Genomic DNA, 23419 nt, shown 5'->3' on the forward strand with positions numbered 1-23419 from the left:
GGGGGGATTGGGGAGAGAGAGTTCCAAAGCTTTGGGGGCAAATAACACATTATCTTACACTAAGAGCAATAAAACGACGATTCCAAATGATTTCTCCTATCTGGGAACTTTTTAAGGAAGCCTTTCAGCATTTCAGTAGCCTGCAGGTGCGATTCCGAATTGTACAAAGACAACGAAAGTAACAGCTGGTTGACAATGTTCATCAAACAATCTTCGATCTCTTTCAGATCGCCATCAAGCTGGAAGCCGTCCTTCCTGGTCGCCAAGCGAACGCAGATGTTTCTTAACTCCACGCTGAGCTACAAATCAACAACAACAACAACAACAAGATTCCATTTATAAAGCGCCTTTCACGTCAGGAGGACGTCCCAAGGCGCTGCACAGTTGGGTCATGACCCGAGCAGGGGGGAAATGGTCAGGGTGAGGGGAGGGAAGGGAGGGAGCGAGGAGGGGGAAATGGTCAGGGTGAGGGAGGGGAGGGAGGGAGCGAGGAGGGGGGAAATGGTCAGGGTGAGGGGAGGGAAGGGAGGGAGCGAGGAGGGGGAAGAGAGTCGAGAGGGGAGCTGAAGGCTCGGTCAAAGAGAAAGGTTTTGAGACCGGCCTTGAAGGAGGAAAGGGAGGAAGCAAGGCGAAGGCACTGGGGGATGGAGTTCCAGAGCCTGGGGGCTGAGAGGCTGAAGGCCCAACCACCGATGGTAGGGCGGTTGGGGCGGGGGACGTGGAGCAGACCGGAGCCAGAGGAACGGAGGGTACGGGCAGGTAGGTAGGGGGATAGTAGGTCGGAGAGATAGGAGGGAGCAAGGCCGTGAATGGCCTTGTAATAAACAATAAACAATTAAACAAGAAGATATATTAGCAAAATGCAAATATTGGATTTGCCAATTTTTGCCAATTCACCACACACACATTGAAAAAAATCAAATGCACAGCGCAAGCTGATTTATGTGTCTCTATCTGACATTGGCGGTTAGGTTTTTCTTGATTATTAATATTGGCAGTGAGATATTTACCAAAGCTGTACACTCAAACGGTGACACAGGTGAGCGAAGAGGTTTGCACTCCCTCGTTTTAAACAGCAAAGAGTTGCCATTATTTCTTCGCGCATCTGCTTTAAGGATGAGCGCGACAATAAAGTGGGTGTACACGTCGATGGGAAGTAGAAGTTTTCAGGACCTGCGTGTCACCCCCCACCCCCTCTCCCCCTCCCCCCCTCCCTCCCTCTCCTTTACCCACAAGATGCCACTCTCACCTTTAATTCCACAGGGAAGAAGTGTGGCTCCGGCAAAGGGCACAGTCCGCGCTGCTCCACGGCGGTCAGTTCGGAAGTCAGGTCCACGAAGCGGCTCAGTTTGCTCTCTCTGGCCATGTGGGCAATGGTCCGCCGGCTGTGCGGAGGACCCGGCGGGTGGCGGGTGGCCGGGCAGGGCTGGTCCGGGCAGGGCTGGTCCGGACCAATGCATCGCTCGCTCTCCAGCCTCTGCCGCAGGGTCTTCAGAGCCACCCACTGGTGGTCGATGCACGTCTGCAAAGCGGCTGCTGGTCTGTGCATCGTCGAAGCAGCGGCAAAGATTCACTGCTGAGGGATGGGGTGGGATGGTGGGGGCATGTGGGTGGGGTGGGGGTGGTCGCTGCAAACTGCACTCCTCAATGAGTGTCTCCCCCCCCCCCCACCGCCACCCCCTTGTTTTTGGTACCCCAGATCAGCTAAAAGTTTCTGCTCTCATCAGCCCCCTCACCAATAGCTTTCTGCCGCGTGTACACCCAAAGCGATAACACTTTTATCACTGGAAGAAGACTTTGCATATATGGAGAGCATTTTTTTTTTTGGGGGGGTGGGATGGAGTTGTCACTCTGGGGGGGGCAGTAAAGCTATGCCTTACTTTTCCAGATATGCAGGGTCTTGGGTATTCTTTAAAATATTCTAGGTTTGAGTGATCACATTGTTAGTGTCATTTCTGAGCAATATACAAGTGTGCTGATATCTCTCCATCTAAAGTGAACAGTAGCATATCTAAGATTGACTGTTCCCAGCAGATTTTACTCAGTCCAAAGCATATCTAATAAAAACAAGTTGCACAATTATATTTCCTCACACACACAATGTCAAATTATTTATTTTGTGTTTGCATGACATTAATTTCAGCTGAACTAGCATAGAAAAAAGGATACTTTATGAATGCCTGCAGAATTAAATTAATACAAAATCTTACCCTTTTTTCAATGCGTGTGTGGTGAATTGGCAAAAGATGCATAAACAGTGCAATGACTTGTAAGAAGTACAGTATAAGTAACACTAAGGTGATAAGCATTTCTTAAGAATTTGAAAGTGATGCATAATCCATTGGGAACAGCTCCAGCATGTCACCAAAGGTACATGTGATGATGTCCTTACATTGATGGCCTCCTTGTTCAGATTGTTTGAACCGCAGGATCTCTCAGACTTTCCAACTAACAGCAACTTGCATTTATATAGCATCCATCACTCAGGGCAGTAACTCGGAGCATCTAAAAGTGGCGGAACCCAAACTGGGGGGAGAGAGGAGGTGACCGTAAGCACAGTCGAAGAGGAAGCGATCTAAAGAAAGGGGAAGGAGGGGGCAGGTGGGGGATTGGGGAGAGAGAGTTCCAAAGCTTTGGGGGCAAATAACACATTATCTTACACTAAGAGCAATAAAACGATGATTCCAAATGATTTCTCCTATCTGGGAACTTTTTAAGGAAGCCTTTCAGCATTTCAGTAGCCTGCAGGTGCGATTCCGAATTGTACAAAGACAACGAAAGTAACAGCTGGTTGACAATGTTCATCAAACAATCTTCGATCTCTTTCAGATCGCCATCAAGTTGGAAGCCGTCCTTCCTGGTCGCCAAGCGAACGCAGATGTTTCTTAACTCCACGCTGAGCTACAAATCAAATAAACAAGAAGATCTATTAGCAAAATGCAAATATTGGATTTGCCAATTTTTGCCAATTCACCACACACACATTGAAAAAAATCAAATGCACAGCGCGAGCTGATTTATGTGTCTCGATCTGACATTGGCGGTCAGGTTTTTCTTGATTATTAATATTGGCAGTGAGATATTTACCAAAGCTGTACACTCAAACGGTGACACAGGTGAGCGAAGAGGTTTGCACTCCCTCGTTTTAAACAGCAAAGAGTTGCCATTATTTCTTCGCGCATCTGCTTTAAGGATGAGCGCGACAATAAAGTGGGTGTACACGTCGATGGGAAGTAGAAGTTTTCAGGACCTGTGTGTCACCCCCCACCCCCTCTCCCTCCCTCCCTCCCCTTACCCACAAGATGCCCCTCTCACCTTTAGTTCAACAGGGAAGAAGTGTGGCTCCGGCAAAGGGCACAGTCCGCGCTGCTCCACGGCGGTCAGTTCGGAAGTCAGGTCCACGAAGCGGCTCAGTTTGCTCTCTCTGGCCATGTGGGCAATGGTCCGCCGGCTGTGCGGAGGACCCGGCGGGTGGCGGGTGGCCGGGCTGGGCTGGTCCGGGCAGGGCTGGTCCGGACCAATGCATCGCTCGCTCTCCAGCCTCTGCCGCAGGGTCTTCAGAGCCGCCCACTGGTGGTCGATGCACGTCTGCAAAGCGGCTGCTGGTCTGTGCATCGTCGAAGCAGCGGCAAAGATTCACTGCTGAGGGATGGGGTGGGATGGTGGGGGGTGGGGGGGGGGTGGGGGTGGGTGTGGATCGCTGCAAACTGCACTCCTCAATGAGTGTCTCCCCCCCCACCCCCCCACCGCCACCCCCTTGTTTTTGGTACCCCAGATCAGCTAAAAGTTTCTGCTCTCAACAGCCCCCTCACCAATAGCTTTCTGCCGCGTGTACACCCAAAGCGATAACACTTTTATCACTGGAAGAAGACTTTGCATATATGGAGAGCATTTTTTTTTTTGGGGGGGTGGGATGGAGTTGTCACTCTGGGGGGGCAGTAAAGCTATGCCTTACTTTTCCAGATATGCAGGGTCTTGGGTATTCTTTAAAATATTCTAGGTTTGAGTGATCACATTGTTAGTGTCATTTCTGAGCAATATACAAGTGTGCTGATATCTCTCCATCTAAAGTGAACAGTAGCATATCTAAGATTGACTGTTCCCAGCAGATTTTACTCAGTCCAAAGCATATCTAATAAAAACAAGTTGCACAATTATATTTCCTCACACACACAATGTCAAATTATTTATTTTGTGTTTGCATGACATTAATTTCAGCTGAACTAGCATAGAAAAAAGGATACTTTATGAATGCCTGCAGAATTAAATTAATACAAAATCTTACCCTTTTTTCAATGCGTGTGTGGTGAATTGGCAAAAGATGCATAAACAGTGCAATGACTTGTAAGAAGTACAGTATAAGTAACACTAAGGTGATAAGCATTTCTTAAGAATTTGAAAGTGATGCATAATCCATTGGGAACAGCTCCAGCATGTCACCAAAGGTACATGTGATGATGTCCTTACATTGATGGCCTCCTTGTTCAGATTGTTTGAACCTCAGGATCTCTCAGACTTTCCAACTAACAGCAACTTGCATTTATATAGCATCCATCACTCAGGGCAGTAACTCGGAGCATCTAAAAGTGGCGGAACCCAAACTGGGGGGAGAGAGGAGGTGACCGTAAGCACAGTCGAAGAGGAAGCGATCTAAAGAAAGGGGAAGGAGGGGGCAGGTGGGGGGATTGGGGAGAGAGAGTTCCAAAGCTTTGGGGGCAAATAACACATTATCTTACACTAAGAGCAATAAAACGATGATTCCAAATGATTTCTCCTATCTGGGAACTTTTTAAGGAAGCCTTTCAGCATTTCAGTAGCCTGCAGGTGCGATTCCGAATTGTACAAAGACAACGAAAGTAACAGCTGGTTGACAATGTTCATCAAACAATCTTCGATCTCTTTCAGATCGCCATCAAGCTGGAAGCCGTCCTTCCTGGTCGCCAAGCGAACGCAGATGTTTCTTAACTCCACGCTGAGCTACAAATCAACAACAACAACAACAACAAGATTCCATTTATAAAGCGCCTTTCACGTCAGGAGGACGTCCCAAGGCGCTGCACAGTTGGGTCATGACCCGAGCAGGGGGGAAATGGTCAGGGTGAGGGGAGGGAAGGGAGGGAGCGAGGAGGGGGGAAATGGTCAGGGTGAGGGGAGGGGAGGGAGGGAGCGAGGAGGGGGGAAATGGTCAGGGTGAGGGGAGGGAAGGGAGGGAGCGAGGAGGGGAAGAGAGTCGAGAGGGGAGCTGAAGGCTCGGTCAAAGAGAAAGGTTTTGAGACCGGCCTTGAAGGAGGAAAGGGAGGAAGCAAGGCGAAGGCACTGGGGGATGGAGTTCCAGAGCCTGGGGGCTGAGAGGCTGAAGGCCCGACCACCGATGGTAGGGCGGTTGGGGCGGGGGACGTGGAGCAGACCGGAGCCAGAGGAACGGAGGGTACGGGCAGGTAGGTAGGGGGATAGTAGGTCGGAGAGATAGGAGGGAGCAAGGCCGTGAATGGCCTTGTAATAAACAATAAACAATTAAACAAGAAGATATATTAGCAAAATGCAAATATTGGATTTGCCAATTTTTGCCAATTCACCACACACACATTGAAAAAAATCAAATGCACAGCGCAAGCTGATTTATGTGTCTCGATCTGACATTGGCGGTCAGGTTTTTCTTGATTATTAATATTGGCAGTGAGATATTTACCAAAGCTGTACACTCAAACGGTGACACAGGTGAGCGAAGAGGTTTGCACTCCCTCGTTTTAAACAGCAAAGAGTTGCCATTATTTCTTCGCGCATCTGCTTTAAGGATGAGCGCGACAATAAAGTGGGTGTACACGTCGATGGGAAGTAGAAGTTTTCAGGACCTGTGTGTCACCCCCCACCCCCTCTCCCCCTCCCCCCTCCTCCCTCCCTTACCCACAAGATGCCCTCTCACCTTTAATTCCACAGGGAAGAAGTGTGGCTCCGGCAAAGGGCACAGTCCGCGCTGCTCCACGGCGGTCAGTTCGGAAGTCAGGTCCACGAAGCGGCTCAGTTTGCTCTCTCTGGCCATGTGGGCAATGGTCCGCCGGCTGTGCGGAGGACCCGGCGGGTGGCGGGTGGCCGGGCTGGGCTGGTCCGGGCAGGGCTGGTCCGGACCAATGCATCGCTCGCTCTCCAGCCTCTGCCGCAGGGTCTTCAGAGCCGCCCACTGGTGGTCGATGCACGTCTGCAAAGCGGCTGCTGGTCTGTGCATCGTCGAAGCAGCGGCAAAGATTCACTGCTGAGGGATGGGGTGGGATGGTGGGGGTGGGGTGGGGTGGGGGTGGGTGTGGATCGCTGCAAACTGCACTCCTCAATGAGTGCCCCCCCCCCCACCGCCACCCCCTTGTTTTTGGTACCCCAGATCAGCTAAAAGTTTCTGCTCTCATCAGCCCCCTCACCAATAGCTTTCTGCCGCGTGTACACCCAAAGCGATAACACTTTTATCACTGGAAGAAGACTTTGCATATATGGAGAGCATTTTTTTTTTTTGGGGGGGTGGGATGGAGTTGTCACTCTGGGGGGGGCAGTAAAGCTATGCCTTACTTTTCCAGATATGCAGGGTCTTGGGTATTCTTTAAAATATTCTAGGTTTGAGTGATCACATTGTTAGTGTCATTTCTGAGCAATATACAAGTGTGCTGATATCTCTCCATCTAAAGTGAACAGTAGCATATCTAAGATTGACTGTTCCCAGCAGATTTTACTCAGTCCAAAGCATATCTAATAAAAACAAGTTGCACAATTATATTTCCTCACACACACAATGTCAAATTATTTATTTTGTGTTTGCATGACATTAATTTCAGCTGAACTAGCATAGAAAAAAGGATACTTTATGAATGCCTGCAGAATTAAATTAATACAAAATCTTACCCTTTTTTCAATGCGTGTGTGGTGAATTGGCAAAAGATGCATAAACAGTGCAATGACTTGTAAGAAGTACAGTATAAGTAACACTAAGGTGATAAGCATTTCTTAAGAATTTGAAAGTGATGCATAATCCATTGGGAACAGCTCCAGCATGTCACCAAAGGTACATGTGATGATGTCCTTACATTGATGGCCTCCTTGTTCAGATTGTTTGAACCGCAGGATCTCTCAGACTTTCCAACTAACAGCAACTTGCATTTATATAGCATCCATCACTCAGGGCAGTAACTCGGAGCATCTAAAAGTGGCGGAACCCAAACTGGGGGGAGAGAGGAGGTGACCGTAAGCACAGTCGAAGAGGAAGCGATCTAAAGAAAGGGGAAGGAGGGGGCAGGTGGGGGGATTGGGGAGAGAGAGTTCCAAAGCTTTGGGGGCAAATAACACATTATCTTACACTAAGAGCAATAAAACGATGATTCCAAATGATTTCTCCTATCTGGGAACTTTTTAAGGAAGCCTTTCAGCATTTCAGGAGCCTGCAGGTGCGATTCCGAATTGTACAAAGACAACGAAAGTAACAGCTGGTTGACAATGTTCATCAAACAATCTTCGATCTCTTTCAGATCGCCATCAAGCTGGAAGCCGTCCTTCCTGGTCGCCAAGCGAACGCAGATGTTTCTTAACTCCACGCTGAGCTACAAATCAACAACAACAACAACAACAACAAGATTCCATTTATAAAGCGCCTTTCACGTCAGGAGGACGTCCCAAGGCGCTGCACAGTTGGGTCATGACCCGAGCAGGGGGGAAATGGTCAGGGTGAGGGGAGGGAAGGGAGGGAGCGAGGAGGGGGGAAATGGTCAGGGTGAGGGGAGGGAGGGAGGGAGCGAGGAGGGGGGAAATGGTCAGGGTGAGGGGAGGGAAGGGAGGGAGCGAGGAGGGGGAAGAGAGTCGAGAGGGGAGCTGAAGGCTCGGTCAAAGAGAAAGGTTTTGAGACCGGCCTTGAAGGAGGAAAGGGAGGAAGCAAGGCGAAGGCACTGGGGGATGGAGTTCCAGAGCCTGGGGGCTGAGAGGCTGAAGGCCCGACCACCGATGGTAGGGCGGTTGGGGCGGGGGACGTGGAGCAGACCGGAGCCAGAGGAACGGAGGGTACGGGCAGGTAGGTAGGGGGATAGTAGGTCGGAGAGATAGGAGGGAGCAAGGCCGTGAATGGCCTTGTAATAAACAATAAACAAATAAACAAGAAGATATATTAGCAAAATGCAAATATTGGATTTGCCAATTTTTGCCAATTCACCACACACACATTGAAAAAANTCAAATGCACAGCGCAAGCTGATTTATGTGTCTCGATCTGACATTGGCGGTCAGGTTTTTCTTGATTATTAATATTGGCAGTGAGATATTTACCAAAGCTGTACACTCAAACGGTGACACAGGTGAGCGAAGAGGTTTGCACTCCCTCGTTTTAAACAGCAAAGAGTTGCCATTATTTCTTCGCGCATCTGCTTTAAGGATGAGCGCGACAATAAAGTGGGTGTACACGTCGATGGGAAGTAGAAGTTTTCAGGACCTGTGTGTCACCCCCCATCCCCTCTCCCCCTCTCCCCTTCCCCTTACCCACAAGATGCCCCTCTCACCTTTAATTCCACAGGGAAGAAGTGTGGCTCCGGCAAAGGGCACAGTCCGCGCTGCTCCACGGCGGTCAGTTCGGAAGTCAGGTCCACGAAGCGGCTCAGTTTGCTCTCTCTGGCCATGTGGGCAATGGTCCGCCGGCTGTGCGGAGGACCCGGCGGGTGGCGGGTGGCCGGGCTGGGCTGGTCCGGGCAGGGCTGGTCCGGACCAATGCATCGCTCGCTCTCCAGCCTCTGCCGCAGGGTCTTCAGAGCCGCCCACTGGTGGTCGATGCACGTCTGCAAAGCGGCTGCTGGTCTGTGCATCGTCGAAGCAGCGGCAAAGATTCACTGCTGAGGGATGGGGTGGGATGGTGGGGGGTGGGGGTGGGGTGGGGGTGGGTGTGGATCGCTGCAAACTGCACTCCTCAATGAGTGTCTCCCCCCACCCCCCACCGCCACCCCCTTGTTTTTGGTACCCCAGATCAGCTAAAAGTTTCTGCTCTCATCAGCCCCCTCACCAATAGCTTTCTGCCGCGTGTACACCCAAAGCGATAACACTTTTATCACTGGAAGAAGACTTTGCATATATGGAGAGCATTTTTTTTTTTGGGGGGGTGGGATGGAGTTGTCACTCTGGGGGGGGCAGTAAAGCTATGCCTTACTTTTCCAGATATGCAGGGTCTTGGGTATTCTTTAAAATATTCTAGGTTTGAGTGATCACATTGTTAGTGTCATTTCTGAGCAATATACAAGTGTGCTGATATCTCTCCATCTAAAGTGAACAGTAGCATATCTAAGATTGACTGTTCCCAGCAGATTTTACTCAGTCCAAAGCATATCTAATAAAAACAAGTTGCACAATTATATTTCCTCACACACACAATGTCAAATTATTTATTTTGTGTTTGCATGACATTAATTTCAGCTGAACTAGCATAGAAAAAAGGATACTTTATGAATGCCTGCAGAATTAAATTAATACAAAATCTTACCCTTTTTTCAATGTGTGTGTGGTGAATTGGCAAAAGTTGCATAAACAGTGCAATGACTTGTAAGAAGTACAGTATAAGTAACACTAAGGTGATAAGCATTTCTTAAGAATTTGAAAGTGATGCATAATTCATTGGGAACAGCTCCAGCATGTCACCAAAGGTACATGTGATGATGTCCTTACATTGATGGCCTCCTTGTTCAGATTGTTTGAACCTCAGGATCTCTCAGACTTTCCAACTAACAGCAACTTGCATTTATATAGCATCCATCACTCAGGGCAGTAACTCGGAGCATCTAAAAGTGGCGGAACCCAAACTGGGGGGAGAGAGGAGGTGACCGTAAGCACAGTCGAAGAGGAAGCGATCTAAAGAAAGGGGAAGGAGGGGGCAGGTGGGGGATTGGGGAGAGAGAGTTCCAAAGCTTTGGGGGCAAATAACACATTATCTTACACTAAGAGCAATAAAACGACGATTCCAAATGATTTCTCCTATCTGGGAACTTTTTAAGGAAGCCTTTCAGCATTTCAGTAGCCTGCAGGTGCGATTCCGAATTGTACAAAGACAACGAAAGTAACAGCTGGTTGACAATGTTCATCAAACAATCTTCGATCTCTTTCAGATCGCCATCAAGTTGGAAGCCGTCCTTCCTGGTCGCCAAGCGAACGCAGATGTTTCTTAACTCCACGCTGAGCTACAAATCAACAACAACAACAACAACAAGATTCCATTTATAAAGCGCCTTTCACGTCAGGAGGACGTCCCAAGGCGCTGCACAGTTGGGTCATGACCCGAGCAGGGGGGAAATGGTCAGGGTGAGGGGAGGGAAGGGAGGGAGCGAGGAGGGGGGAAATGGTCAGGGTGAGGGGAGGGGAGGGAGGGAGCGAGGAGGGGGGAAATGGTCAGGGTGAGGGGGGAAGGGAGGGAGCGAGGAGGGGGAAGAGAGTCGAGAGGGGAGCTGAAGGCTCGGTCAAAGAGAAAGGTTTTGAGACCGGCCTTGAAGGAGGAGGCGAAGGCACTGGGGGATGGAGTTCCAGAGCCTGGGGGCTGAGAGGCTGAAGGCCCGACCACCGATGGTAGGGCGGTTGGGGCGGGGGACGTGGAGCAGACCGGAGCCAGAGGAACGGAGGGTACGGGCAGGTAGGTAGGGGGATAGTAGGTCGGAGAGATAGGAGGGAGCAAGGCCGTGAATGGCCTTGTAATAAACAATAAACAAATAAACAAGAAGATATATTAGCAAAATGCAAATATTGGATTTGCCAATTTTTGCCAATTCACCACACACACATTGAAAAAAATCAAATGCACAGCGCGAGCTGATTTATGTGTCTCGATCTGACATTGGCGGTCAGGTTTTTCTTGATTATTAATATTGGCAGTGAGATATTTACCAAAGCTGTACACTCAAACGGTGACACAGGTGAGCGAAGAGGTTTGCACTCCCTCGTTTTAAACAGCAAAGAGTTGCCATTATGTCTTCGCGCATCTGCTTTAAGGATGAGCGCGACAATAAAGTGGGTGTACACGTCGATGGGAAGCAGAAGTTTTCAGGACCTGTCCTGTGTGTCACCCCCCACCCCCTCTCCCCCTCCCTCCCTCCCTCCCTCTCCTTTACCCACAAGATGCCCCTCTCACCTTTAATTCCACAGGGAAGAAGTGTGGCTCCGGCAAAGGGCACAGTCCGCGCTGCTCCACGGCGGTCAGTTCGGAAGTCAGGTCCACGAAGCGGCTCAGTTTGCTCTCTCTGGCCATGTGGGCAATGGTCCGCCGGCTGTGCGGAGGACCCGGCGGGTGGCGGGTGGCCGGGCTGGGCTGGTCCGGGCAGGGCTGGTCCGGACCAATGCATCGCTCGCTCTCCAGCCTCTGCCGCAGGGTCTTCAGAGCCACCCACTGGTGGTCGATGCACGTCTGCAAAGCGGCTGCTGGTCTGTGCATCGTCGAAGCAGCGGCAAAGATTCACTGCTGAGGGATGGGGTGGGATGGGTGGGGGTGGGGGTGGATCGCTGCAAACTGCACTCCTCAATGAGTGTCCCCCCCCCCCCGCCACCCCCTTGTTTTTGGTACCCCAGATCAGCTAAAAGTTTCTGCTCTCATCAGCCCCCTCACCAATAGCTTTCTGCCGCGTGTACACCCAAAGCGATAACACTTTTATCACTGGAAGAAGACTTTGCATATATGGAGAGCATTTTTTTTGTGGGGGGTGGGGGGTGGGGTGGGTTGGGGGGATGAAAAGAACCAGCAAAGTTACCGACAGGGAGGTTTCCAGTTGCTAGAAGATTTCACCAGCAAATCCCAATTAGGCAGCAAAGAAAAAAAATACCCCCCCCCCCTTCTCCCCCACACCCACCCCCCACACACACATGTTCCATCAATGAGATTTGGTTACATCGAGTTTACATAGCAATACATCTATCTTGAAGCACATGGGTGTTTTGACTGAATCGCCTGAATTAGACGTTATTGCGATCACACCCAGTCTGCACCGCCTGTTTTCGTTCACGAATTGCTGGTCAATTCAAATGCAAAAATCGAGACGATGGCTTTGGCGTTGTAGTTATTCATTGCCAGGAAAGACCCTTTGAAAGAAGCGTCTGGCGCTTCAAGGGAAGCTGTCTGCAGGAGGTGATAAACTGCTGCAGTTTGATGATCAGCAGCTGAACCGAGATACCTGGATGCAAGGATCACAACTCTCGATTTGATGTACTGCAATACACTCTGTGGCACAAACTGCCACAATAATCCCTCCAAAACCCCAAACAATAATAAATCGGTCATTTTCAACCTACGATTGTCTGTGGGACATTGCTGTGCCCGCACTTGGCTGCCGCGTTCGCCCACAAATATACAGTCAATTCACTTTACAGTGTGTTCTGTGAAGCACTTTGGGATGTCCTCCCGACGTGAAAAGCGCTATATCAAATTCAAGGATTATTATTATTATTAACAGAAAAAAAATACCGTGCGTGCTAAATATTAGAGGTGCTGCATTAAGTGCCAGGCCCTTGCAGGGACCGGCCCTTGCAGGGACCGGCCCTTGCTCCTCCACCCCCCGCACTGTCTCATGTGGTGTCCCTCAGGGCTCTGTCCTGGGTCCCCTCCTCTTCACCCTCTATATGCTCCCCCTCGGTGACATCATCCGCAGACATGGAGTTAACTTCCACATGTATGCGGATGACACCCAACTCTACCTTTCCTCCTCTCCTCTCAACTCCACGACCACCGATGTCCTGACAGCCTGCCTGTCCGACATCGAGTCCTGGACGAGAGACAACTTTCTTCAGCTCAACGTGCGAAAAACCGAGGCCCTCCTGATTGGCTCACGTCAGCGCCTCCGCACCTCAGGCGCTGACACCATCAGCATCCAAGGCTACACTCTCCACCTCTCAAAGCCAGTCAGGAACCTCGGCGTGATAACACTTTTATCACTGGAAGAAGACTTTGCATACATGGAGAGCATTTTTTTTGTGGTTGGGGGGTGGGGTGGGATGGGGTGGGGTGGGGGGATGAAAAGAACCAGCAAAGTTACCGACAGGGAGGTTTCCAGTTGCTAAAAGATTTCACCAGCAAATCCCAATTAGGCAGCAAAGAAAAAAAAATACCCCCTCCCTTCTCCCCCACACCCACCCCCCCCACACACATTTTCCATCAATGAGATTTGGTTACATCGAGTTTACATAGCAATACATCTATCTTGAAGCACATGGGTGTTTTGACTGAATCGCCTGAATTAGACGTTATTGCGATCACACCCAGTCTGCACCGCCTGTTTTCGTTCACGAATTGCTGGTCAATTCAAATGCAAAAATCGAGACGATGGCTTTGGCGTTGTAGTTATTCATTGCCAGGAAAGACCCTTTGAAAGAAGCGTCTGGCGCTTCAAGGGAAGCTGTCTGCAGGAGGTGATAAACTGCTGCAGTTTGATGATCAGCAGCTGAACCGAGATACCTGGATGCAAGGATCACAACTCTCGATTTGATGTACTGCAATACAGTCTGTGGCACAAACTGCCACAATAATCCCTCCAAAACCCCAAACAATAATAAATCGGTCATTTTCAACCTACGATTGTCTGTGGGACATTGCTGTGCCCGCACTTGGCTGCCGCGTTCGCCCACAAATATACAGTCAATTCACTTTACAGTGTGTTCTGTGAAGCACTTTGGGATGTCCTCCCGACGTGAAAAGCGCTATATCAAATGCAAGGATTATTATTATTATTAACAGAAAAAAAATACCATGTGTGCTAAATATTAGAGATGCTGCATTAAGTGCCCGGCCCTTGCAGGGACCGGCCCTTGCAGGGACCGGCCCTTGCAGGGACCGGCCCTTGCAGGGACCGGCCCTTGCAGGGACCGGCCCTTGCAGGGACCGGCCCTTGCAGGGACCGGCCCTTGCAGGGACCGGCCCTTGCAGGGACCGGCCCTTGCAGGGACCGGCCCTTGCAGGGACCGGCCCTTGCAGGGACCGGCCCTTGCAGGGACCGGCCCTTGCAGGGACCGGCCCTTGCAGGGACCGGCCCAGGGGTGGGGTGATTGGCAGGGAGGGCGTGTCGGGGCGGGGCGGGTGACTCGCGGGCGGGGCGGGTGACTGGCAGGGAGGGCGGGGCGGGGCGGGTGACTGGCAGGGAGGGCGGGGCGGGGCGGGTGACTGGCAGGGAGGGCGGGGCGGGTGACTGGCAGGGAGGGCGGGGCGGGGCGGGTGACTGGCAGGGAGGGCGGGGCGGGGCGGATTTCCTGGTGCCCCCCCGCCTCCTGCACTCGGTGCAGCGCTGTGAGTGGGAGAGACGCTGTTGTGATCCTCTCTGCAGCGAGAACCCGAATGGGGAACACAGAGAGAGCAGCGCCACAGACGGACAGCGAGTTGGGACCCCCGGACACTGGGGGGGGGACCCCCGGACACTGGGGGGGGACCCCCGGACACTGGGGGGGGACCCCCGGACACTGGGGGGGACCCCCGGACACTGGGGGGGGACCCCGGACACTGGGGGGGACCCCGGACACTGGGGGGGACCCCCGGACACTGGGGGGGGACCCCGGACACTGGGGGGGGACCCCCGGACACTGGGGGGACCCGGACACTGTGTGTGTGTGTGGAGGCGCTGTAAGGTTTGCATTTAAGTACTGGAAATTCATTGCATTTCCCTCTGTTTTCTAACCTCTCTGAGGATCTGTGGCGTTTAGTTCTAAGGCTACCAACTGCCCTCCAGTAATAACTCAATCCAAGTCACAGGTGTGTTAGTTGCTTCTTTATTTTGTCTTTCCAAACTCTCAGTAAAGCACCACTTTACATCACACATTCTTTGTTCTCACTCCCAGTATCCTTTTATACTTTCTTTCATTGGCTCCTGTTAATTGATCCCAATTGAGTATTCAACAGACATGAGCTGCAGAGTTCCGGATGATTTGCAGTTTGTGGAGGGAAAAGTTGGGATGGCTGACAAGCAGGGAGTTGGCATAGTCAAGCCTGGATGTGAAGAACGGGTGAATTAAGCTTACACTATAGAGGGTTACATTATAGACAATATATCTAATGTAAAGATTATTATTCTAAACCTGTATTGATGTCCATCCTAGGTCAGGCAATAGGGAGGAGTACTTAGCTGGGAATGAAGGTTTATTGGAGGGAATTGTTAGTAGCAGGCATAACTGTATTCTGTTTGGTGATGAGTTTATTGTCTTCTGATAATCTCCATATGTCTTTCTTCCTTCAATTCCTGTCCATCTCCCATCACTCTGCCTATGTGTGAGAATGCGTGTGTCTCTTTCATGAGTCTTTATCTTTTAATTTTGTCTGTCTCCTGCAAATTGTGAGCTATATTCATTTGTTCTTTCTCATTTTTCATTCTCTTTTCCCTCACTCACTCTCTCTTTCACAGTCAGTCACATCGCTATCTCTTTCTGTATATTTAGTTAAAAATAATAATGTATTAATAATGCATTGCATTTGATACAGCACCTTATCATTCTCAAAGTACTTCACAAAATATACTGTAAAGTGAATTGACTGTATGTTTTGCGGGTGAAACGAGGCAGCCAATTGCGCACAGCAGTGTCCTACAAACAGTCATGGATTAATACATAAAGAAAGCCTCTTTGCCTTCCAAAACTGTGGGGATTAGAGATTAATGAACAAGGTTGTTGGTATCATATCTTGGATTTTAGCAACGCAGTGATCATTTAAGTGTGAAGCAAGATCCAATTTGTGCTTACTCATCACCTTGAGCAGATAGGCTCAGATGCATATTAGTTTGCATTGGCTGCCCTTTGAGCGTACTTGGGCAATCCATTGAAAAGTCGCAAGATTTCAAAGGACCGTTCTTTAATGTTACAAAGAGTTGTTCTCAAGCTTCCCTGATGACCTAATGGATAAAGGGCCAGCACAAAGGTGTATAAGCAAAGATTGCAGACAGACTGAATTGATATAGACAGAACAGCAACTGGGACAGTTAATCTCAGTGCTCCTTTCACCAATTACTAGTCTAAATTCAGTCCTCAGCACAAACTTGATGACTGAATGGTCTGCTAGAACATCGTATGTTTCTACACAGTGGGAGGAGCTGGGGATGAAACACTGATTCCTGGGACACCACTTGTCACTATAATAAATAATAATCCTTGCTTTTGTTATGGCGCTGTTCATATCAGGAAGATGGCTCAAAGTGCTTTACATGAGTTACTTAAAGCGTTGTGAAAATGATTATTTTGTAGAAAAACACAGTAGCCAATTTGTCACATCTAACATCCCATAAACAGCCATGAGGTGAATGATCAATTTTGTCTGGGAATTTTGGCCAGGATACCGGGAGAAACTCTTTTCTCCCTGCACTTCCCTTCTTCACTGCCTTCTAATTAGAGACTGTCCATTTTATCACCAAAATTCAGCTTCCCAACTAAGTTCCTATCCATCACACACAACTGTCTCCATTTCCACGTTATTAATTCCATGTAGGAAAATGTAGGATGTGTCTGTATCCCAGCACTTGTAGTACAAACTGTTTAACAATTTGCTTCACCAGTGATATTATCCTGTTTCTGATTTCCACATTCTTTACAGTGCTATTAAAGGCTGTTTGGTAGTGTAGTAGCAATATTATGTTATCAATTACCCTGAATTACACAACAAACATTTGGTCCTGAATTCAACACATATTTTGTCTCGCTAATGCTGTACTTTTGGGATTGGGTGAATATGTTATTAGACACAGAAATGGCCAAACCGTACAAAGCTATGCCTTACTTTTCCAGATATGCAGGGTCTTGGGTATTCTTTAAAATATTCTAGGTTTGAGTGATCACATTGTTAGTGTCATTTCTGAGCAATATACAAGTGTGCTGATATCTCTCCAACTAAAGTGAACAGTAGCATATCTAAGATTGACTGTTCCCAGCAGATTTTACTCAGTCCAAAGCATATCTAATAAAAACAAGTTGCACAATTATATTTCCTCACACACACAATGTCAAATTATTTATTTTGTGTTTGCATGACATTAATTTCAGCTGAACTAGCATAGAAAAAAGGATACTTTATGAATGCCTGCAGAATTAAATTAATACAAAATCTTACCCTTTTTTCAATGTGTGTGTGGTGAATTGGCAAAAGTTGCATAAACAGTGCAATGACTTGTAAGAAGTACAGTATAAGTAACACTAAGGTGATAAGCATTTCTTAAGAATTTGAAAGTGATGCATAATTCATTGGGAACAGCTCCAGCATGTCACCAAAGGTACATGTGATGATGTCCTTACATTGATGGCCTCCTTGTTCAGATTGTTTGAACCTCAGGATCTCTCAGACTTTCCAACTAACAGCAACTTGCATTTATATAGCATCCATCACTCAGGGCAGTAACTCGGAGCATCTAAAAGTGGCGGAACCCAAACTGGGGGGAGAGAGGAGGTGACCGTAAGCACAGTCGAAGAGGAAGCGATCTAAAGAAAGGGGAAGGAGGGGGCAGGTGGGGGGATTGGGGAGAGAGAGTTCCAAAGCTTTGGGGGCAAATAACACATTATCTTACACTAAGAGCAATAAAACGACGATTCCAAATGATTTCTCCTATCTGGGAACTTTTTAAGGAAGCCTTTCAGCATTTCAGTAGCCTGCAGGTGCGATTCCGAATTGTACAAAGACAACGAAAGTAACAGCTGGTTGACAATGTTCATCAAACAATCTTCGATCTCTTTCAGATCGCCATCAAGTTGGAAGCCGTCCTTCCTGGTCGCCAAGCGAACGCAGATGTTTCTTAACTCCACGCTGAGCTACAAATCAACAACAACAACAACAACAACAAGATTCCATTTATAAAGCGCCTTTCACGTCAGGAGGACGTCCCAAGGCGCTGCACAGTTGGGTCATGACCCGAGCAGGGGGGAAATGGTCAGGGTGAGGGGAGGGAAGGGAGGGAGCGAGGAGGGGGGAAATGGTCAGGGTGAGGGGAGGGAGGGAGGGAGCGAGGAGGGGGGAAATGGTCAGGGTGAGGGGAGGGAAGGGAGGGAGCGAGGAGGGGGAAGAGAGTCGAGAGGGGAGCTGAAGGCTCGGTCAAAGAGAAAGGTTTTGAGACCGGCCTTGAAGGAGGAAAGGGAGGAAGCAAGGCGAAGGCACTGGGGGATGGAGTTCCAGAGCCTGGGGGCTGAGAGGCTGAAGGCCCGACCACCGATGGTAGGGCGGTTGGGGCGGGGGACGTGGAGCAGACCGGAGCCAGAGGAACGGAGGGTACGGGCAGGTAGGTAGGGGGATAGTAGGTCGGAGAGATAGGAGGGAGCAAGGCCGTGAATGGCCTTGTAATAAACAATAAACAATTAAACAAGAAGATATATTAGCAAAATGCAAATATTGGATTTGCCAATTTTTGCCAATTCACCACACACACATTGAAAAAAATCAAATGCACAGCGCGAGCTGATTTATGTGTCTCTATCTAACATTGGCGGTTAGGTTTTTCTTGATTATTAATATTGGCAGTGAGATATTTACCAAAGCTGTACACTCAAACGGTGACACAGGTGAGCGAAGAGGTTTGCACTCCCTCGTTTTAAACAGCAAAGAGTTGCCATTATTTCTTCGCGCATCTGCTTTAAGGATGAGCGCGACAATAAAGTGGGTGTACACGTCGATGGGAAGTAGAAGTTTTCAGGACCTGCGTGTCACCCCCCACCCCCTCTCCCCCTCCCCCCCTCCCTCCCTCTCCTTTACCCACAAGATGCCACTCTCACCTTTAATTCCACAGGGAAGAAGTGTGGCTCCGGCAAAGGGCACAGTCCGCGCTGCTCCACGGCGGTCAGTTCGGAAGTCAGGTCCACGAAGCGGCTCAGTTTGCTCTCTCTGGCCATGTGGGCAATGGTCCGCCGGCTGTGCGGAGGACCCGGCGGGTGGCGGGTGGCCGGGCTGGGCTGGTCCGGGCAGGGCTGGTCCGGGCCAATGCATCGCTCGCTCTCCAGCCTCTGCCGCAGGGTCTTCAGAGCCACCCACTGGTGGTCGATGCACGTCTGCAAAGCGGCTGCTGGTCTGTGCATCGTCGAAGCAGCGGCAAAGATTCACTGCTGAGGGATGGGGTGGGGTGGGGGTGGGGGTGGATCGCTGCAAACTGCACTCCTCAATGAGTGCCCCCCCCCCACCCCCGCCACCCCCTTGTTTTTGGTACCCCAGATCAGCTAAAAGTTTCTGCTCTCATCAGCCCCCTCACCAATAGCTTTCTGCTGCGTGTACACCCAAAGCGATAACACTTTTATCACTGGAAGAAGACTTTGCATATATGGAGAGCATTTTTTTTTTTGGAGGGGGTTGGGATGGGGTGGGATGGGGTGGGGTGGGGGGATGAAAAGAACCAGCAAAGTTACCGACAGGGAGGTTTCCAGTTGCTAGAAGATTTCACCAGCAAATCCCAATTAGGCAGCAAAGAAAAAAAAATACCCCCCCCTTCTCCCCCACACCCACCCCCCACACACACATGTTCCATCAATGAGATTTGGTTACATCGAGTTTACATAGCAATACATCTATCTTGAAGCACATGGGTGTTTTGACTGAATCGCCTGAATTAGACGTTATTGCGATCACACCCAGTCTGCACCGCCTGTTTTCGTTCACGAATTGCTGGTCAATTCAAATGCAAAAATCGAGACGATGGGTTTGGCGTTGTAGTTATTCATTGCCAGGAAAGACCCTTTGAAAGAAGCGTCTGGCGCTTCAAGGGAAGCTGTCTGCAGGAGGTGATAAACTGCTGCAGTTTGATGATCAGCAGCTGAACCGAGATACCTGGATGCAAGGATCACAACTCTCGATTTGATGTACTGCAATACAGTCTGTGGCACAAACTGCCACAATAATCCCTCCAAAACCCCAAACAATAATAAATCGGTCATTTTCAACCTACGATTGTCTGTGGGACATTGCTGTGCCCGCAATTGGCTGCCGCGTTCGCCCACAAATCAACAGTGTGTTCTGTGAAGCGCTTTGGGACGTCCGTCCGACGTGAAAAGCGCTATATCAAATGCAAGGATTATTATTATTATTAACAGAAAAAAAATACCGTGCGTGCTAAATATTAGAGATGCTGCATTAAGTGCCAAGTATGCCCTTGCAGGGACCGGCCCTTGCAGGGACCGGCCCTTGCAGGGACCGGCCCTTGCAGGGGCGGGGGACGTGTAGCAGACCGGAGCCAGAGGAACGGAGGGTACGGGCAGGTAGGTAGGGGGATAGTAGGTCGGAGAGATAGGAGGGAGCAAGGCCGTGAATGGCCTTGTAATAAACAATAAAACAAATAAACAAGAAGATATATTAGCAAAATGCAAATATTGGATTTGCCAATTTTTGCCAATTCACCACACACACATTGAAAAAAATCAAATGCACAGCGCGAGCTGATTTATGTGTCTCGATCTGACATTGGCGGTCAGGTTTTTCTTGATTATTAATATTGGCAGTGAGATATTTACCAAAGCTGTACACTCAAACGGTGACACAGGTGAGCGAAGAGGTTTGCACTCCCTCGTTTTAAACTGCAAAGAGTTGCCATTATTTCTTCGCGCATCTGCTTTAACGATGAGCGCGACAATAAAGTGGGTGTACACGTCGATGGGAAGCAGAAGTTTTCCGGACCTGTCCTGTGTGTCACCCCCACCCCTCTCCCCCTCCCTCCCTCCCTCCCTCCCCTTACCCACAAGATGCCCCTCTCACCTTCAATTCCACAGGGAAGAAGTGTGGCTCCGGCAAAGGGCACAGTCCGCGCTGCTCCACGGCGGTCAGTTCGGAAGTCAGGTCCACGAAGCGGCTCAGTTTGCTCTCTCTGGCCATGTGGGCAATGGTCCGCCGGCTGTGCGGAGGACCCGGCGCGTGGCGGGTGGCCGGGCTGGGCTGGTCCGGGCAGGGCTGGGCTGGTCCGGGCCAATGCATCGCTCGCTCTCCAGCCTCTGCCGCAGGGTCTTCAGAGCCACCCACTGGTGGTCGATGCACGTCTGCAAAGCGGCTGCTGGTCTGTGCATCGTCGAAGCAGCGGCAAAGATTCACTGCTGAGGGATGGGGTGGGGTGAGGGTGGGGGTGGATCGCTGCAAACTGCACTCCTCAATGAGTGCCCCCCCCCCACCCCCGCCACCCCCTTGTTTTTGGTACCCCAGATCAGCTAAAAGTTTCTGCTCTCATCAGCCCCCTCACCAATAGCTTTCTGCTGCGTGTACACCCAAAGCGATAACACTTTTATCACTGGAAGAAGACTTTGCATATATGGAGAGCATTTTTTTTTTTGGAGGGGGTTGGGATGGGGTGGGATGGGGTGGGGTGGGGGATGAAAAGAACCAGCAAAGTTACCGACAGTGAGGTTTCCAGTTGCTAGAAGATTTCACCAGCAAATCCCAATTAGGCAGCAAAGAAAAAAAAATACCCCCCCCTTCTCCCCCACACCCACCCCCCACACACACATGTTCCATCAATGAGATTTGGTTACATCGAGTTTACATAGCAATACATCTATCTTGAAGCACATGGGTGTTTTGACTGAATCGCCTGAATTAGACGTTATTGCAATCACACCCAGTCTGCACCGCCTGTTTTCGTTCACGAATTGCTGGTCAATTCAAATGCAAAAATCGAGACGATGGCTTTGGCGTTGTAGTTATTCATTGCCAGGAAAGACCCATTGAAAGAAGCGTCTGGCGCTTCAAGGGAAGCTGTCTGCAGGAGGTGATAAACTGCTGCAGTTTGATGATCAGCAGCTGAACCGAGATACCTGGATGCAAGGATCACAACTCTCGATTTGATGTACTGCAATACAGTCTGTGGCACAAACTGCCACAATAATCCCTCCAAAACCCCAAACAATAATAAATCGGTCATTTTCAACCTACGATTGTCTGTGGGACATTGCTGTGCCCGCAATTGGCTGCCGCGTTCGCCCACAAATCAACAGTGTGTTCAGTGAAGCGCTTTGGGACGTCCGTCCGACGTGAAAAGCGCTATATCAAATGCAAGGATTATTATTATTATTAAAAGAAAAAAAATACCGTGCGTGCTAAATATTAGAGATGCTGCATTAAGTGCCAAGTATGCCCTTGCAGGGACCGGCCCTTGCAGGGACCGGGGTGGGGTGATTGGCAAGGAGGGCGTGTCGGGGCGGGGCGGGTGACTCGCGGGGCGGGGCGGGTGACTGGCAGGGAGGGCGGGGCGGGGCGGGTGACTGGCAGGGAGGGCGGGGCGGGGCGGGGCGGGTGACGGGCAGGGAGGGCGGGGCGGGGCGGGTGACTGGCAGGGAGGGCGGGGCGGGTGACTGGCAGGTAGGGCGGGGCGGGGCGGGTGACTGGCAGGGAGGGCGGGGCGGGTGACTGGCAGGGAGGGCGGGGCGGGGCGGGTGACTGGCAGGGAGGGCGGGGCGGGGCGGATTTCCTGGTGCCCCCCCCCCCGCCTCCTGCACTCGGTGCAGCGCTGTGAGTGGGAGAGACGCGGTTGTGATCCTCTCCGCAGCGAGAACCCGAATGGGTAACACAGAGAGAGCAGCGCCACAGACGGACAGCGGGTGGGGACCCCCGGACACTGGGGGGGGACCCCCGGACACTGGGGGGGGACCCCCGGACACTGGGGGGGGGACCCCCGGACACTGGGGGGGGACCCCCGGACACTGGGGGTGTGTGTGTGTGTGTGGAGGCGCTGTAAGGTTTGCATTTAAGTACTGGAAATTCATTGCATTTCCCTCTGTTTTCTAACCTCTCTGAGGATCTGTGGCGTTTAGTTCTAAGGCTACCAACTGCCCTCCAGTAATAACTCAATCCAAGTCACAGGTGTGTTAGTTGCTTCTTTATTTTGTCTTTCCAAACTCTCAGTAAAGCACCACTTTACATCACACATTCTTTGTTCTCACTCCCAGTATCCTTTTATACTTTCTTTCATTGGCTCCTGTTAATTGATCCCAATTGAGTATTCAACAGACATGAGCTGCAGAGTTCCGGATGATTTGCAGTTTGTGGAGGGAAAAGTTGGGATGGCTGACAAGCAGGGAGTTGGCATAGTCAAGCCTGGATGTGAAGAACGGGTGAATTAAGCTTACACTATAGAGGGTTACATTATAGACAATATATCTCATGTAAAGATTATTATTCTAAACCTGTATTGATGTCCATCCTAGGTCAGGCAATAGGGAGGAGTACTTAGCTGGGAATGAAGGTTTATTGGAGGGAATTGTTAGTAGCAGGCATAACTGTATTCTGTTTGGTGATGAGTTTATTGTCTTCTGATAATCTCCATATGTCTTTCTTCCTTCAATTCCTGTCCATCTCCCATCACTCTGCCTATGTGTGAGAATGCGTGTGTCTCTTTCATGAGTCTTTATCTTTTAATTTTGTCTGTCTCCTGCAAATTGTGAGCTATATTCATTTGTTCTTTCTCATTTTTCATTCTCTTTTCCCTCATTCACTCTCTCTTTCACAGTCAGTCACATCGCTATCTCT

At 50.0% G+C, this 23419-nt stretch overlaps 5 protein-coding genes across 5 annotated transcripts; all 5 read right to left on the minus strand.

The window, feature by feature from the left end:
• On the minus strand, nt 1-1549 carry LOC121848861 (leukemia-associated protein 7-like). The gene is made up of 2 exons (XM_042334049.1): nt 1250-1549; nt 1-299 (listed from the first exon to the last, which is right to left on the minus strand). The coding sequence occupies exons 1-2, from the start codon at nt 1547-1549 to the stop codon at nt 60-62; spliced, it is 540 nt and encodes a 179-aa protein (XP_042189983.1). The 3' UTR covers nt 1-59.
• A 3129-nt stretch (nt 1550-4678) lies between these two features.
• Nucleotides 4679-6223, minus strand: LOC121848862 (leukemia-associated protein 7-like). Its single transcript, XM_042334051.1, has 2 exons — nt 5924-6223; nt 4679-4977 (listed from the first exon to the last, which is right to left on the minus strand). Exons 1-2 carry the CDS (start codon nt 6221-6223, stop codon nt 4738-4740), a joined length of 540 nt encoding a protein of 179 aa, XP_042189985.1. The 3' UTR covers nt 4679-4737.
• A 1055-nt stretch (nt 6224-7278) lies between these two features.
• LOC121848863 (leukemia-associated protein 7-like) lies at nt 7279-8822 on the minus strand. Its single transcript, XM_042334054.1, has 2 exons — nt 8523-8822; nt 7279-7577 (listed from the first exon to the last, which is right to left on the minus strand). The coding sequence occupies exons 1-2, from the start codon at nt 8820-8822 to the stop codon at nt 7338-7340; spliced, it is 540 nt and encodes a 179-aa protein (XP_042189988.1). The 3' UTR covers nt 7279-7337.
• A 1076-nt stretch (nt 8823-9898) lies between these two features.
• On the minus strand, nt 9899-11422 carry LOC121848864 (leukemia-associated protein 7-like). Its single transcript, XM_042334055.1, has 2 exons — nt 11123-11422; nt 9899-10181 (listed from the first exon to the last, which is right to left on the minus strand). Exons 1-2 carry the CDS (start codon nt 11420-11422, stop codon nt 9942-9944), a joined length of 540 nt encoding a protein of 179 aa, XP_042189989.1. The 3' UTR covers nt 9899-9941.
• Nucleotides 11423-17446: 6024 nt separating this feature from the next.
• Nucleotides 17447-18999, minus strand: LOC121848865 (leukemia-associated protein 7-like). The gene is made up of 2 exons (XM_042334056.1): nt 18700-18999; nt 17447-17745 (listed from the first exon to the last, which is right to left on the minus strand). The coding sequence occupies exons 1-2, from the start codon at nt 18997-18999 to the stop codon at nt 17506-17508; spliced, it is 540 nt and encodes a 179-aa protein (XP_042189990.1). The 3' UTR covers nt 17447-17505.
• Between the last annotated feature and the right edge of the window lie 4420 nt (nt 19000-23419).

This window comes from Callorhinchus milii, unplaced genomic scaffold (genome assembly GCF_018977255.1).
Source record: "Callorhinchus milii isolate IMCB2004 unplaced genomic scaffold, IMCB_Cmil_1.0 Scaffold4, whole genome shotgun sequence".
Classification (NCBI taxonomy): domain Eukaryota; kingdom Metazoa; phylum Chordata; class Chondrichthyes; order Chimaeriformes; family Callorhinchidae; genus Callorhinchus; species Callorhinchus milii.